At 37.8% G+C, this 15,601-nt stretch overlaps 1 protein-coding gene across 1 annotated transcript in view; it reads right to left on the bottom strand.

The window, feature by feature from the left end:
* SLC28A3 (solute carrier family 28 member 3) overlaps window positions 1-15,601 on the bottom strand; it is a 44,343-nt gene that overhangs the window by 15,611 nt on the left and 13,131 nt on the right. Inside the window, exons 5-10 of the mRNA XM_034410148.3 lie at window positions 13,076-13,265; window positions 10,671-10,815; window positions 7,865-7,978; window positions 3,235-3,312; window positions 2,372-2,452; window positions 78-158 (exon numbers count right to left, since the gene is read on the bottom strand). Of these exons, the coding sequence (XP_034266039.2) occupies window positions 78-158; window positions 2,372-2,452; window positions 3,235-3,312; window positions 7,865-7,978; window positions 10,671-10,815; window positions 13,076-13,265 (689 nt within the window). The remainder of the gene's footprint in view (window positions 1-77; window positions 159-2,371; window positions 2,453-3,234; window positions 3,313-7,864; window positions 7,979-10,670; window positions 10,816-13,075; window positions 13,266-15,601) is intronic.

Raw genomic sequence — 15,601 nt, 5'->3', positions numbered from 1 at the left:
CTTGTTAGATGGGCTATTTTCTGTCAAAAAGATTTGTCCTTAGGCTACAAGCTTACTTCTTTGCTTCAATAACTTACCATTCCCACAAATATATTGCCAGCTGCAACTAAAGATTCGACTGGACTTGTCTGTAAGGTAATTTGCATGATCCATCCAACCTATGAAAGTTACAATGCACAAAATTAATTTTTTGGCCACATTCCAACTGCTTCATGTACATAGAATTCAACAAACGTCTTAACTGAGTTAAAGTATATGTGTAAACTCCTCAAGGATTTCTCCCATGTCAGCAATTTTCTTTAGGAGGCTCTTTGGAATATACCAATTGTATATGCCAAATTATTACAATACGTGAATCCCTAACTGAGTCAGGTCTGCCAGTGTAGAATCACTGCCAGGGACATCTATGCGTATCTTGAATTAGGCAAAATGCTATAAACTGGAATATATCAAGATGCTTTGAGCTTTCGTAACAAATCTACGAATAAATCAGTTTGATCTGCCATATTGGCACAGGCTACATAAAGTCTAAATTACAGAATTTGTATAAGACTAACAGAGCTTGGATAGTGTAAGTTGTACAGTTTATGAATACTTTGGCAAAGTTACAGGGACCTACATATTCCAGTCTCCCCAGAAACCAGGAATTTAACCATAGCTCCAATGCAGCATCAAGTTAATGTAATTCTACCATGCCTGGGTTTTTTCCTCCCAACCTGTCCAACAATTTAACTTACCAAACAAAGAGATGTAACTTTTAATAACCACAATCTTCCTACTGAACAGTTATCTGCTGATATCTGCTGAACAGTTTAGGTAGCTGTCTGTCATTATAGACAAAATGTTAAACCATTTCGATTGGAAGAATTTCAGAGAACAGAAGGCAAAGAAATAGATCAGGGAAGCTTTTAGTGTGGGAATGAAATCAAAACATTTGGACTATCTAGTAGGGTTTTTAAAAATTTGGATAATTGTAAAGTATAGAGCTAAGGCAGCTTAAAACAGAATCAATTCAAAGCTGAACCAATGACTTGATACTATCAAGATTAAGATTTGAGAGATGGGAAGCTCCTTCTTCTCCCCAAATTCTTTCTACAACCCCCTCCAGCAAAGTTTCTTCCAGTGAGAAGTGTGACAGAGTACATAAGAAGGATGCAATTATTTTCAGTTCCCTTCCATGAGAATAATTCAACTTTTGTTTGGAAGACCTAGATCCAGGCCATGGGTTGAAATTTTGTAATTCAGGGCTAAGGCCATATAACAAGATGAAATCCTAGTACTGGTTCTAGAAACTGATAAAGAATTGAATTGAATCGAATCGAATCGAATCGAATTCTTTATTGGCCAAGTGTGATTGGACACACAAGGAATTTGTCATTGGTGCATAAAGAGATGGTGATATCCTGTGGAGATTGATATTTATTCATAAAGCACCTGGTCCACACTCTCTTATCTTGCACATCTTATTCTAGTTTTATTGCAGTTTGATGTCCTGATCAACTTTTATTGTGTCAGGTAGAAGGAAGAAATTATATTCTAGAAGTGACAGTTAGTGATAGACCTTGTTTATATATTCAGAGCTTCCCTGAAAAGTTCTTCAGACCACTGTTTCTCAACTTTGAGATGCATGGACTACAACTTCCAGTCAGCATGCCAGCCAGTATGGAAAATGGAATTTTAGATATTATCAGGTTTCATAGGCAATAAATCTACTCTTTCATAAACTAAATCCCACATTTAATGTCTAGTTAATGGAAGAAGCTTCATAGACTCATCACTGTGAAGTAATTCTCTCTCTTATACATGCACACATGCATACATTCATACACTCACACACTGTGAGTGTCAGGTTTTAAATTCTAAGCATTCCCTCTGACCTTTCTCAATAAATGATAATTCTCTGCTCTGCCAATTGGAAGGTACCTACTCAGATTTACACACAGGTTCTGTTTGATCTGATCCCACCCTTGCCAGCTTTATCCCTTATACCACTTAAACTCAATGTATTGGGAGTCATGAACTCAAGGCGTGTAGAATGCTTCAGATTAAATAAAGCTAGTTTATGATAGTTTGCACGATGCATTAGACTTAGGAAAGAAAAATGCTATGTACTTTTTAAAAAAGAAAATTAAAATTAAGAAGAATGGTCTGTTCCATATACTGCATATGCTTTTATAATTATAATTTTATAACCAGAGACCAATTATAATTTTATAACCAGAGACAAAGTCCTTGTGTGTCCAATAACTTGACCAATAAAGTATTCTATTCTATTCTATTCTATTCTATTCTGTTCTGTTCTGTTCTGTTCTGTTCTGTTCTGTTCTGTTCTGTTCCGTTCCATTTCTCAAAGTATCCAGGGTACTGTTACCTTTTTAATAAGCCACTGCATGAATCCAACATAGTACAGCACAGACATCACTGTACTGAAGAAAATGATAATAGGCAGCACCTAGTTGAAGACAAAACATCTATTGTTAAGAACTGTTTCCAAGTTATCTGAATGCTTTCCTATGTTATAAATTTCAAACAGATCAACCCCAGGAGTGAAATTCAGCAGGTTCTGACAGGTTCTGGAGAACCGGTAGTGGAAATTTTGAGTAGTTCAGAGAACTGGCAAATACCACCTCTGGCTGGCCCCCGAGTGGGGTGGGAATGGGGATTTTGCAATATCCTTCCCCTGCCATGCCCACCAAGCCACGCCACGCCACACCCACCAAGCCACACCCACAGAACCGGTAGTAAAAAAATTTGAATTCCACCACTGATCAACCCTGAAATACTGTACTATCAAGCCTGTAATCAAAGACATACAGAAAGATGCCATCAAAGAAAGAGTAGCTATCCTTTATTTCTTTAAAAAAAACCATGATTTTATGGAAAGTTTTAAAGAAGAAGATAAAAAACTAATCAAAATTAATATGAAGTAAGGAAGGAAAGGAAGAAAGAGAAATAAAAGAGAAGGCAAAAAGTAAGGAAATGATTTTAAAAAAAATAGGAAAAAAAGAAAAAAGAGACTTCGGTCAGTATATCATAGTATTTCAGACAGTGCCAAATAATACTTCTCCCATCAAAGAACTGGCTGAAACTGACTGGTACTTTAAACAAGAATATTTCTTTTAGGAGAATATTGTACGTACGAAATGTTCTGTACTTTACCAATTCATTTTGTAAACTTACCCACTATACCTTGGTCAGTGTAAACCAGGGACAACAAAAACAATGGCTATTTACCTTGAAGGCAAAGAAGTGATCGGTATACTTTTCACCAAACACAAATTTAGCACCAGCATCCGTGTATCCCAGGAAAATCTTAAAGGGAAGAGAAAGAGGAAGAATAAATTGTTTCGATGGGGAAAACCTCACCATCTCAATTATTCTAATCCAAATTTTTGAAGACACTTATTGCTCAAATATTCAACCAGTCACTATACATTCAATGTTCAAGTAAGTTGTAAGACTCACTAGGTGAGGTCAATTGAAAATAAGAACTAGTGAATCATGAACTCTTGAATCAAGGGAAAGTCCCTTGGTTAAGAATAAGTATAAGTTCCTCTCTGATTTAGGACGTTGTCAAAAGCTGGATGTGAGGCATCCTACTACACAGGCAACTTTTTTTTTTCCTTAAATGAAAATTAAGATTCCCTCCTCATTTTCATTTTCATACAGACCACTCACTGCATAAATCAAAATCCCAGGACTGAAAGATAAACTTTTCAGAGCTCCAAGTTAAGCAAAACAATAAACACTGTGGGAGTGGCAGTTATCTTTCTCCTTCCTGGTTCTTAGCTGCTGATCTAGCTTTGTTTGTCATCACACAGGATTAATAACTCTGCACCCCATACTTTTAATGCTACAAGGAACTGTAATTGCTTCCTTCTGCCTAACCGAAGATAACAGGTAAATGAAATGTTGCTAAGTCTCAAGGAAATTCAGAGTCGTGCTTGTGACTGATCTGTGGTCACAGTCAGTGTATTCTGCAATTTCACGAGGGAAAAAAAAGAGCAACATGTTGTTCTACAAAAAGAGGACAATTATTTCTGGGACTTAAAAAAAAGCTGTGGGGGATGGGGACATATAAATACTGCAGAGTTAAATAATTGAGAATTGTATTATGTTGCATTATTTGAACTAAGAACTTTGTTTAATTGTTAAATTGATATATTTTTAAGATTAGAGATAAGATTTAAATTTGATGAAGTAATAATTAAAGAATTAATGAATAGTATATGAAGTAATAATAAAATGTAGGGAAGTTTTAGAAATTGAAATAAGATTCAGAAATATAAATACGTTTGAACGGTATTGTTAATAGTGAGAATTTAGGGTAAGAATTGTGAAATGTATTATGAGGTATTATTTGAATTAAGATTTAAAGTGGATTAAAAGAAGGGTAATTGTTTTAATTATGTTAATACGAGTAAGCTTACTATAAAATGGTAATAGTTGAGATATGTGAGCTAAGATTAAGAAATAAATGTTATGGCAAAAATAGAATATATAAAATTGTGTTAAAGATGGAACCAAAAGCTGAACAAATTTATGACCGGATCAATGCTCTGTTTCGAAAAGATGTATTCTCAGTCATCCAGGTCATGGTTGTGCCAAAGGTGCTTTTTCAGGAGGCGACTGGATTTTCTTGTTTTTTCTTTTTAAGACGTTTCTTGGATGAGAAGCAAAACGTCTTCAAAACAAAAAACAAGAAAGTCCAGTTGCCTCCTGAAAAAGCACCTTTGGGACTGCAAGGTTCTTCTATAATAAAAATGTGAATCCTCAAATGGATTCTGAATTTCAAAAACCAAAACTAACAAGGAAACGTGCCAGTTTAATAATGACCTGAGTGAAATAAAATTTGGGGACCTTATAATTCTATCCTTTGCACATGTTAATGGCAAAAACATTTTATAAATTGTGCAGATCAATGCAAATCTGCAAAGGAAACATTCTGGGACTGTTTAGAAACAAAGGACACTTCTATAAGGAGGAAATTGGGAAATTTATTTATTTGTCAATCACATTTCTTAATTCCCTCTCTCCCCTCAGAGAGAGACTTTGGGCATTGTAGCAATGGTAGTAGAAGAATATTTAAAAGAAAACGCTGTATTTAAAAATGCTTCACTGACAGTTCCAGCTGCTACTTGTATTGACATGGGGAAGAGGAAGACAATTACTGAATCATTATTTCAAAGGATGAAGGATTTATGTTAAGGATCAATCAATGTGGCTTTGTAATCCTTTGTTTTTGCCTCAGATATGCTTAAGACATTTTTTGCTGCTTCTACAATCAACAATATTTCCTTCTGTTAATTGGCAAGGAGGAGAACATTTTTCTGCTCTTGGTCTTCATCCTCACATCTTCCACTCTTGGCATGAATAGTTTCCAATAGCTGCTTTATTCTTCCGTGAATGTGTGACACTCTATCATTACCAGTTCAGAGCTGATACAACTTAAAGTTTTCTATAGCTTTTCTAGTTTTTCCTTTTATCCCAGTCCAACTTTTGACATGGTTGAAATATGGCATACCTCACTGATGACGCAGCCATTGACAGAATCAGGGCTTAAGATCTGCTAAGCAATTTCAGCCATTTTATAAGATTGCAAAGAACACCTTCTCTCTGGTCACTGGGAACTGTCTTGACTATTTTGTTTTGTGCTGTAAAGGTAAAGGTAAAGGTTCCCCTCACACATATGTGCTAGTCATTCCTGACTCTAGGGGGCAGTGCTCATCTCCATTTCAAAGCCGAAGAGCCAGCGCTGTCCGAAGACGTCTCCGTGGTCATGTGTCCGGCATGACTAAATGCCAAAGGCACATGGAACACTGTTACCTTGCCACCAAAGGTGCTCCCTATTTTTCTACTTGCATTTTTTATGTGCTTTCGAACTGCTAGGTTGGCAGAAGCTGGGATAAGTAACGGGAGCTCACTAGGGATTCGAACTGCTGAACACCCCACCTTTCAATTGACAAGCTCAGCATCTTAGCCACTGAGCCACCACATCCCTTTGTGCTGCAGGAAAGATTTATTTCTATAGATGTGTTTGTCCAAGTAATGCTTGACTGGCACCTATAAAAGCTGACTGTCAGGTCTTAGGAAGGGTTTTTAACACAGAAGGAGTGCTAGACTTATGTTTGAAAAGAGTTCTACTGCTATGTTGCTAATCTTTGTTATTCTATTGACCAGGTGTTTTGCTTGGCCATATTGTTATTTTTTTCATTACTTTGGCGATAGTGGCTGTGGGGGACACTGCCATCTTCTCTATTCCATTCCAGTGTTGATGCCATTGGTTGCCATGACGAGGATTGCTGTTATTATGTGCAAGTCAAACACAACTGGTCTCAATGGCTATCTGGGTGTGATCAACCATGAAGTCATAGAGCTCATCTGTTATCAATTGCTCCAACCTGCTTCATCACGCATCAATCTTCCATAGCTATTATCTATCAACCAGGCTTCCTTTGAATAGGGATTTACCTTCCCCCTCTCTCCTAGAAGAATACCAAATCTGTGTTTAGAAAAAGCTGAACTATGAACTATGCCCTGAAGATCTGCTGATGGGGAATCTTGACAAACAGCTCAACACACAGTTCCAAGCATGCACCTATATTTGTTCATACATTCCCTATCCCACTGTAGGTAAAGTAATAGGTGACTCTTTACCCATTGACTAGCAATGATTAGTGAGAGGGTATATCAAACTGGGAGATCCACCAATTGACTTCTTTAACATGTCCACATTGTAATATTAAGACCAGCACAATTTCTGGCTTTGTTTCTGTGGTAAATCAACAATGTGAGAAGTACAATTCATGTTGGAACATTTTTCTACTGATTGGAGAACTGGAGGATAACACTGTAATCTAATAGCACTGGGTTGGGTTTTTAAATATTAAACAGAACAATGTTTGGATAACAACATTGTGGCTTTTTTCAAGTGAATGTGGCCCAATCAATGAGTTTAGTTGTGAGAAACTATAGGAAGGACAACACAGTCTGGATATAAGAGCCATGGGAAGCAAATTTTCTTTTACAGTTGTCAACCCATATTATGAATGTGTTTATGAAATCTGTGTGATTCTTACTTCTTTGGTTTGCCAGAATTGCATTATGTTGTTTTAGTTTAATGCTATCTGTGAACCCAGCCAAATATGGTTTTTTAAGTAAACCATCACTTACCTAGATGGCAAACTGAACTTTAAGTGGTGATTGAAAGTGCTATTTACAAACTGTAGGCTTTAAGTTGATTAAAGAAGGGGATTGCACTTTTAAGATATTTCTTTATGGAGATAAATTCTGCTCATCTCTATACTTTTTAAGATTAAAAAAAGATTGTTTTTAAAATCGGATTTCTTGCTTTATAAATGATTTTCTACATGCAGCATGAACCGTTTTATAATTTAATATGCACAGGCAAATCAAATTGCCTACTGCAGGTTAATTATAAGCAAATCCCTTCAATTTAGTGAAACTTGATCACAGGTGAGGACAAATCTGATTATTTCTCTGATAGTTTTTGAAGCAGACAATTGTCTTAACCTTTCTTGAGAATGAGTCCATATGAAATCAGAATTTAAAATTTAATTGTAAGTGAACATGCACAGGAATGAGGTATTAGCAAAGTACTATAGCTGCTACTCAGTCAGTTCAATTATCTGTCTAGTTTAAAATTATCTTGACCTATGGCAAAAGTCATCAGCATTTCAAGAAACGCTACTTACTAAAAGATGCTTAAAGCAGAGGCATGAATGACCGAGTAAAAAAATACAGCACCAAGGCACCCCTCCTAAGTACTCCTTCACTCCAACAGGTATAAACTGATCACTTGTCACTAAGATTATGAATAGGTTCTCCTTTATTCAACCCTTACCTGAACTTGATTACCAAGCCAATTGAATGCATCAAATCCTACTTTGGTCCTCAAGGTTATAAGTCCAAGAACAAACTGCATTGCAACACCCCAGATTACTGGCCTCCATACAACCTATGCAACCATAAAGAAAAACAAAACTATCAGATTTAAAATCAGCTCGAATTTGACAAGATTGCAGTAAATACTGTAGTAAATGCAGATGGTGATTCCAAATAAGTACCCCTGAAATGAGTGGGAAATATATTTGCATATTTCTTCTTGTACATAAATATTTACAAAAGAAGGGGAGATTTTTTTTTAAAAAAAATAATGCACTAAATTTAAAAGTAAGACAGAAAAGTTATGCGTGTTTGATTTCTTCCAGCAACCATTCCCAATCTGGTTGCTTTTCAAGCAAGCGAGGTACAATTTAAAATTATTGATAAAGGCCAGGCTGGCTAAGGAATATTGGGAACTGATCCGTACTTCTGGAAAGGACTGGAGACATTACATTATAGTTTATAACAGGGGTGTCAAACTCAAAGCCCACAGGCCATATTTGTCCCACGGGGTGCTTAGATCTGGCCCACAGGGCCACCCTGGAAACAGTGAAGTACTGGTCCATGGTGCCTCTGCCAGTGAAAACGGAGCTTGGGAGGGTTACATTCACACATTTTCACTGGCAAAGGGTTGCAGGAGGCCATCACAGACAAAAACAGAGCTTGGGAGCCCGTTTTCACTGGCAGAGTGCTTGGGTCACCACAGGTGCCCCCCAGCATGAGTGACATTGAGCTAGCCATGCCCACCCCAGCCCCCCAAGGTCAAACACAACCCTGATGCGGCCCTCAATGAAATCGAGCTTGACACCCCTGGTTTATAATATCTTGGTGGAGAGTAAAGCTCAGTGGCAGGGAACTCTGGGTAAAAAGATTTGCAATGAAAGATATGAATACACTGCAATGTTTGTTTGCCAGTATACAATCACTATGAGAGTGAGATGGGTGGTATCTAAATTTGATAATAAATAAATACCTAGTATTACTTATCAACCACTGTTGAGACTGCCGACACTACCGCTAGGTGGTGCAGTCATTAAATGAATCATCTTCTCACCTCATCAACTTATGTCAGTTCTGATTGTGGTTGTTAAGTGAATCACCATGGGTTATTAAATGCAAAGCCACTGCAACTTCCTCATTGACTTTGTTGGCTACAGCTGGCTGTGAAGGTCACAAATGGCGATCATGTGATTGCAAGACATCGCAACCATCGTAAATGAGTGCTGGTTGCAAACTGCCTGAATCGTGATCTTTGGGGACGTAACTTTTAGGGTCGGTCATAAATCTCCTTTTTCAGCATCTTTGTAGCTTCAAATGGTTGCTGGTTTTCCATGGTTCCCCCCCCCCTTCCCTATACAAGCCAACACAGTTTTCAAAGGAATAGCATTAAGTGAAACTCTATCTGCATTCTTTGTAACTGTCACAAAATTGGCCAGACAAGACAAGGAAGACTAATCTCATCGATGTCATATCATAGATGAAGGACTTATTCCCTTTTCTTAAGGAAGGGTAAGCAGGTTCTAGATAAAACATCAATCTAGTAATTTTCTTCAGAAATTAAAGTGTTTATGGGGGCTGTTATCAGAATTAGATTTCTCTGGGACATCTCTTGATATACACCCTGTTCCTGAGGGTTCCTGAGGGACATCCCTTGATATACACCCTGTTCCTGAGGGTTCCTAAGGGACATCCCTTGATATACACCCTGTTCCTGAGGGTTCCTGAGGGACATCCCTTGATATACACCCTGTTCCTGAGAGTTCCTGAGGGACATCCCTTGATATACCCCTGTTCCTGAGGGTTCCTAAGGGACATCCCTTGATATACACCCTGTTCGTGAGGGTTCCTGAGGGACATCCCTTGATATACACCCTGTTCCTGAGGGTTCCTGAGGGACATCCCTTGATATACACCCTGTTCCTGAGGGTTCCTAAGGGACATCCCTTGATATACACCCTATTCTTGAGAGTTCCTGAGGGACATCCCTTGATATACATCCTGTTCGTGAGGGTTCCTGAGGGACATCCCTTGATATACACCCTGTTCCTGAGATAGAAAGTAGCTTGTTTAAAGCCTTTGGAAGCAGCTGGCTGAGATCTGGTGAACCAAGGAAGTGATTATGAATTAATCCTCCATGGATGCTATCCAACTTGCAACAAAGCCTTGGGAGGACCGGAGTGATAATCTTTTAAAAACTGGTCTAGGGTTAGTCATAGTAGAATAAGAATGATGATGAAAACTAAAGTTTCTGTTTTACATGTTCCTTCCTACCAAGACCTACCTTGCACATTGAGAATAACTCATGTAAAGAAGAACAGGTTATATATCTTTGGAGGCATATATCAAGTGGAAATCTAGGCCATTTTAGGACATTAGGGTTGGGCGGCAGTATTGCAAAAGAGATGCAAAGGCACCAGGTTAGAATGCAAGAGACCATGAGTTCAGGTCCTGCCTTAGCCATGAAAGACAACTGGATGACCTTGGGCCAGTCACTCTCTCTCAGCACAATTCACCTGACAAGATTGTTGTTGTGGAGAAAATAGGAGGGAAAAGGTGTGCTGGATATGTTCATCACCTTGAGTTATTTATAAAAATAATAAAGGCAGGATACCAATGAATAAATAAATAAAAGGCTGAACCGCATAAAACAAAGTTACTAATAAAAGACAATGAATAAGCTATGTTATCGGACACCTACTCAATGTGTTGCAAATAGACATTAAATGTAAGAAAAGCTATAAATGAAAGATTGTAAACAGACTCACTTTAGTTGGGTACTTGGAGAAGATCAGCATCAAGAGAATATACATAAGAAGCCCACCAAAAGAAATAAGCTGGTTGGTCCCTTGCTTGGCAGTATCGAAAATTAACCAACACACACCAGCAACTATTAAGATGATCCACACTACCCTAGAGAAAAGGTATTCAAACACTGCAGTGAATGACTTATGGGAAAGATCATCACCTTATTTTAGATGGTATCTCTCTCTCTCTCTCCCTCCTCCCCCCACATAGACTAGTCAATATGCACATCCTCACAACTATTTATTGCTAAAAACACACTGGCCATATATTGCTTCCCATTGGATACTTCGTAACCTGCTTCTGTTGGCCTTGGACTGTAAAAAGAGAACATTTGTCAAACTCTTAGTTGTCAAACTGGAAGTACTGACTTCAGTTGGAGAAGTTGTCAGTGGCAGCAACTGATGATGAAAAATGATTTCTGGTAAAAAGCCATTAGAGATTTAAGTAATCTCTACTTCCTTGAGTTTTTGGATTGTTTCTTTTTGTGTGTATCCTTAACAAAAATGTGGCAGTATAAATCTGACAAATAATAACATGGTTTTTTTCTCTTTCTTTTTTATTGTGTTTTTAGTTTTGCTTGAGAGAGAGAGAGAGAAAAGGAAGGAAGGAAGAAAGAAAAAGAAAGAAAGAAAGAAAGATAGATAGATAGAAAGAAAGAAAGAAAGTAAGTCACTTGACTTCTATTAATGGAGAGAATCCAACCTTCTGAATTTACTTCTGCATCTAATTGTTATTAAATGCAGATTAAGGGATTGCTTTACAAGAGCTTGACTAAACCTAATTTCCAAATAGTAAAATGAATGGCTGGGGGAAAAAAGATAGCCAGAAAGACATAGAACAGTTCATTTTTGACACCACTTATTTTAGCTCTGCCCATCACTGCATGTGGTGGAATCACAAAATTTCTGGAAACAGACCAGTAGTGGGTTTCAAATCCTGGCACTACCGGTTCGCTATTGGGAGCTCACAGGTACGCTCACTCAGTTCGTGAGTGCTCAGCAGTTCTGCGCATGCACAGACCATTTTTGATGACATCTGGGTGGGTGGGCGGAGCCTCCCGTCGCTGCCACTACCGGTTTGCCCGAATTGGGGTGAACTGGTAGCAACCCACTGCTGGTACAGACAGCCATTCACTTATAACTGTAATTGACTCCGGACTTGTGATTTTAAGTTGTGCATTCAATATTTTGTAAGAATTGTTAGACACAAACCGCTGTTTAGTGAATGCCACATTATTGAGTGAATACCATGGTCACTAAGTGAGTCTGTTTTCTCCAATGGGTGCTTTTTGCCAAAAACTGAAAGTAAACACCAGAAATGGCAAAAAATACTAAAAGTGTGACCATGGGACACTGCAAACAATCATCAGTGCGAGCCAGTTGCCAAGTCCCCAAAATGCAATCACATGACTGTGAGGGGGGTGAGGGGTCATTTGAAGTCATTGGAACTTCAAAAGCAGGCCCTAAGTAGCTCTGGGGAGATCAGTCATAATCTTGAAGGGTCATTAAATGACCTGTCATTAAGTGAGGACTGCCTGTACATGTATCTGACAAGAAAGTTGGATCACCAGGTATAAACATTCTGCAAGAAAACCTCTGAAGTTTGCCAAATATATATGTCAATTCTGGTATTTGGGTTAGATTATTCTGCTGTAAAGTTTTTAAGTTCAAGGCATTTCTCCCCCACCCCCCCGAAAGTCAAAGAACCAAGCAACTGCCCTTAAAATATCAATAAAAGAATACAGTCTATATTTTGGGCTCTTATAACTAGTCAAACCTGATACAATTTAAGTTGTTTTAGTCTGAAAGATGTTTGGGCCCTACTACTCCCAAATAAGCAAGTGGATCAAATGACCACTGGGATTTTTGTCTGAAGATAAGCTTTCAATAATACATGATTATATATTGTCCTGCTAATTAAGCTCCAATAAATGTTTAAGACTACTCAATCTCCCCCCCCTTTACAAAAGCTACTAAATAGCTATAATAAAACCAGATTGCTTTGGTACTTTACTTATATGATCAGTTTGATGATGTATTAACTAACATTAGGCAAAACATTTTCATCTGCTAATCATTACCAAACTCTTGTTAAAAATATAGCCGTGGGCATGGAAACTACTTTAATAATTGGTAATATTGGGTATTCTAATATCCCTTAGAAAGAGACTGAAAAGCACTTCTTTAGGACACAGAAATTTGAAATTTTATCCTGAGTTAGTATCCCAAAATCCTGTTTTTTTTTAAAATAGCTAGGACAAAATGTAACATAATTTATAGCATTTATATAGTACTAAAAATCACAAACAACTGCATAATCTCACTTTCACTTTTTTTTTTTGAAAAAAGGAAAGTTGGTTAATTACCATTTCAACCAAAACCATTGAGCTTTCAAAAATCTTCCCAAAGGAGACAGCAACTCTGCAATTTTACTCTCATATCTGGCTATGAAAAAGTCCCAACAAATGAAAAAAATGGCGAGGAGGGTGAGGATGAAGAGCGCTAAGGCTCTGTGAAAATTCAAGATGCAGGCTGCAATCACCATTGCCAGATAAGCTGTAATGGAAAAAAAGCAAGATCATGTCAGCTACCCACACTGCATATCCAATGTCTCCAGCTCCTGTTCCCCCCCACAAACAAAACTGCAATTTTCAGATCACCAGTAATTAAGCAAAAACGTTTATGCTTTGAAATAAACAAATTCTGTGTCATCCTAATTATCTCTATGGAAATCCTTAGATGTTTTTAAAAAACGGGTGCTTATATAAAACCTAGTGTTTTTATACTATCTAACTACACATCCCATTCACCAGAATGATTTTTTTTTTCATCCTTTCCCTAAAACTGTATGTTTTAATTGGGCAAAAGAGGATATTTCTTGTTCGGAAGAACAGAATGAGAATGATTGTTTTACTCGTGACCAAATTATCAACATCCTTTCTGCCTTGGTACTGACAAATTGGAGGAAAAGCATCTACAAGGAAGATCATCTTTTGATGACTGTTTGAAGTTACCACAGCACTGACCACTTTTCACCCTTACAACAGTTGCCACATCCCCACAGTCATGTGACCAAAATTCAGGCGCTTGCAACTGGCATGTATTGATGGCAGTTGCACTGTCTTGGGGTCATGTGATCACCATTAGTAACCCCCACAGCCGATTTTCGTCAAGCAAAATCATGTTGGAGGCCAGATTCGCTTAACAACTGCACGATTCACTTAACAAGCACAATGATTTGCTTAAAATTGTAGCCAAAAAGTCATAAAATGGGACAAAACTCACTCAATAACTGCCTTATTAATAGTGGAAATTTTGGGCTCAGTTGTGGTCATAAGTCATGGATTACTTACTGTATTTTTCAGAGTATAAGACGCACCTTTCCCCCCCCAAAAGAGGGTAAAACTCTGGGTACGTCTTATACTCCGAATGTAGCCCCACCCAGTTTCTCAAATGGAGGTTTCAGAGGCTGAAAAAAGCATCAGAAATGAAGCTTCAGAAAAGAAGCCCCCAAACAGAGCTTCACAGGCTTTTTTTCTGAAGCTTTGTTTTGGAGGCTTTCAGAGGCTTTCAGACACAGGAAAAAAAGTTTTTTCTGAAACAGAGTTTCAGAAATTTCAGAGGCAGAAAAAAAAAAAAAAGCAAGGCACAGAGCTCACAACCAAGGAACCTGTTGCTAAAATTCACTTCTGGGAACAGCTGATTGGGGGTATTCTGGGAGACCAATCCACCTGCCAATCAGCTTTTTTCTTATTTTCCTCCCCAAAAACTAAGGTGCGTCTTATACTCCGATGCGTCTTATACTCCGAAAAATACAGTATATGCTCCTTGCTAGAAGAGGGAAGGGCAAGATGCAAAATACTCTGTTTTACCCAAGCAGGCATAACAACGGTTAATGAAACTGATATGGTGACTGCTTTATCTTAGTTTTGCTTTGGAAAAATTATAATTGCTACAGGAAGCTAAGTACAAATTATGTCAAAGCAATTTTGATATCATCACCTATTCCAAGACAGAGTCAGTTATTCCAATGCAATCTAATTATCTGAATCAACAAAAGAAAAACCATCAAAGAAGTAAATAATAAAAGTACAAAGATTTCACTCAATGGTAATAGTGGGAGAAAGTATTAAAATAAGAGATGGTCCCTCAGGCCTTATCCACCTGTCCCTCAAACTACAAGTAAACAAGGTGAGATGCCCTCATGACATTACCATTGTCTCATTCCCATCCCATAGTGGAGATGTTTGTCTAATTTTTCCAGATTTAAAGTAATGTTCCCCTTCTTCTCTTAATACAATATTTGTCATGAAAGCTTTACAGAGAGAGTTTCAAACTTGAAACAAGAAGGTATCTCTTGACCTTGGAAGTCTTCTAATTCCATCCTTTGTCCAAGGCAAGAATCTCCATAATATCCAGGCAAAAAAACTTTGCTTGAGAACCTCTAATTTTAGAGTATCCTTGTCTCCAGAAGACAAGCTCTTCCACAGTAACTCTTTGTAACTTGCCTAACCCTGTCCCACCACATGTTTAGGGGAGCAATAGTTATTTTTCCTGCTAGCAAGTGATGCTCAGTGGGAAGAGAAACCAAATCAGAGGAATCCATCAATTCCTTAATATGTCCTCAATTGAAACTATAAGAAGAGTACAGCTTATGAGCTCCATTCTGGAGATAAAATAAGGCTCAACAGTCAGGACAGTTCAATTTATGCAGCCTTACTTTTCTATTAACATAAGACTGGAGGTAAGCATATTAACAAAGCCACTTGGCTGTATATTCAATTAGTCAGGCTGCAATTCATTTAAGAATTTGAACACTAACATATTCAATTGTCCCAAAAAGCAATTTGTCAAACAGTACAGAACTTTCAAAATAGCGATTGTAATTCCAA

Source organism: Pantherophis guttatus, chromosome 2, assembly GCF_059756535.1.
Source record: "Pantherophis guttatus breed Tessera chromosome 2, ASM5975653v1, whole genome shotgun sequence".
NCBI classification, from domain to species: Eukaryota; Metazoa; Chordata; class Lepidosauria; order Squamata; family Colubridae; genus Pantherophis; species Pantherophis guttatus.
The sequence above is the reverse complement of the archived record's forward strand: the minus strand, read 5'-3'. Positions and strand labels throughout refer to the sequence as shown.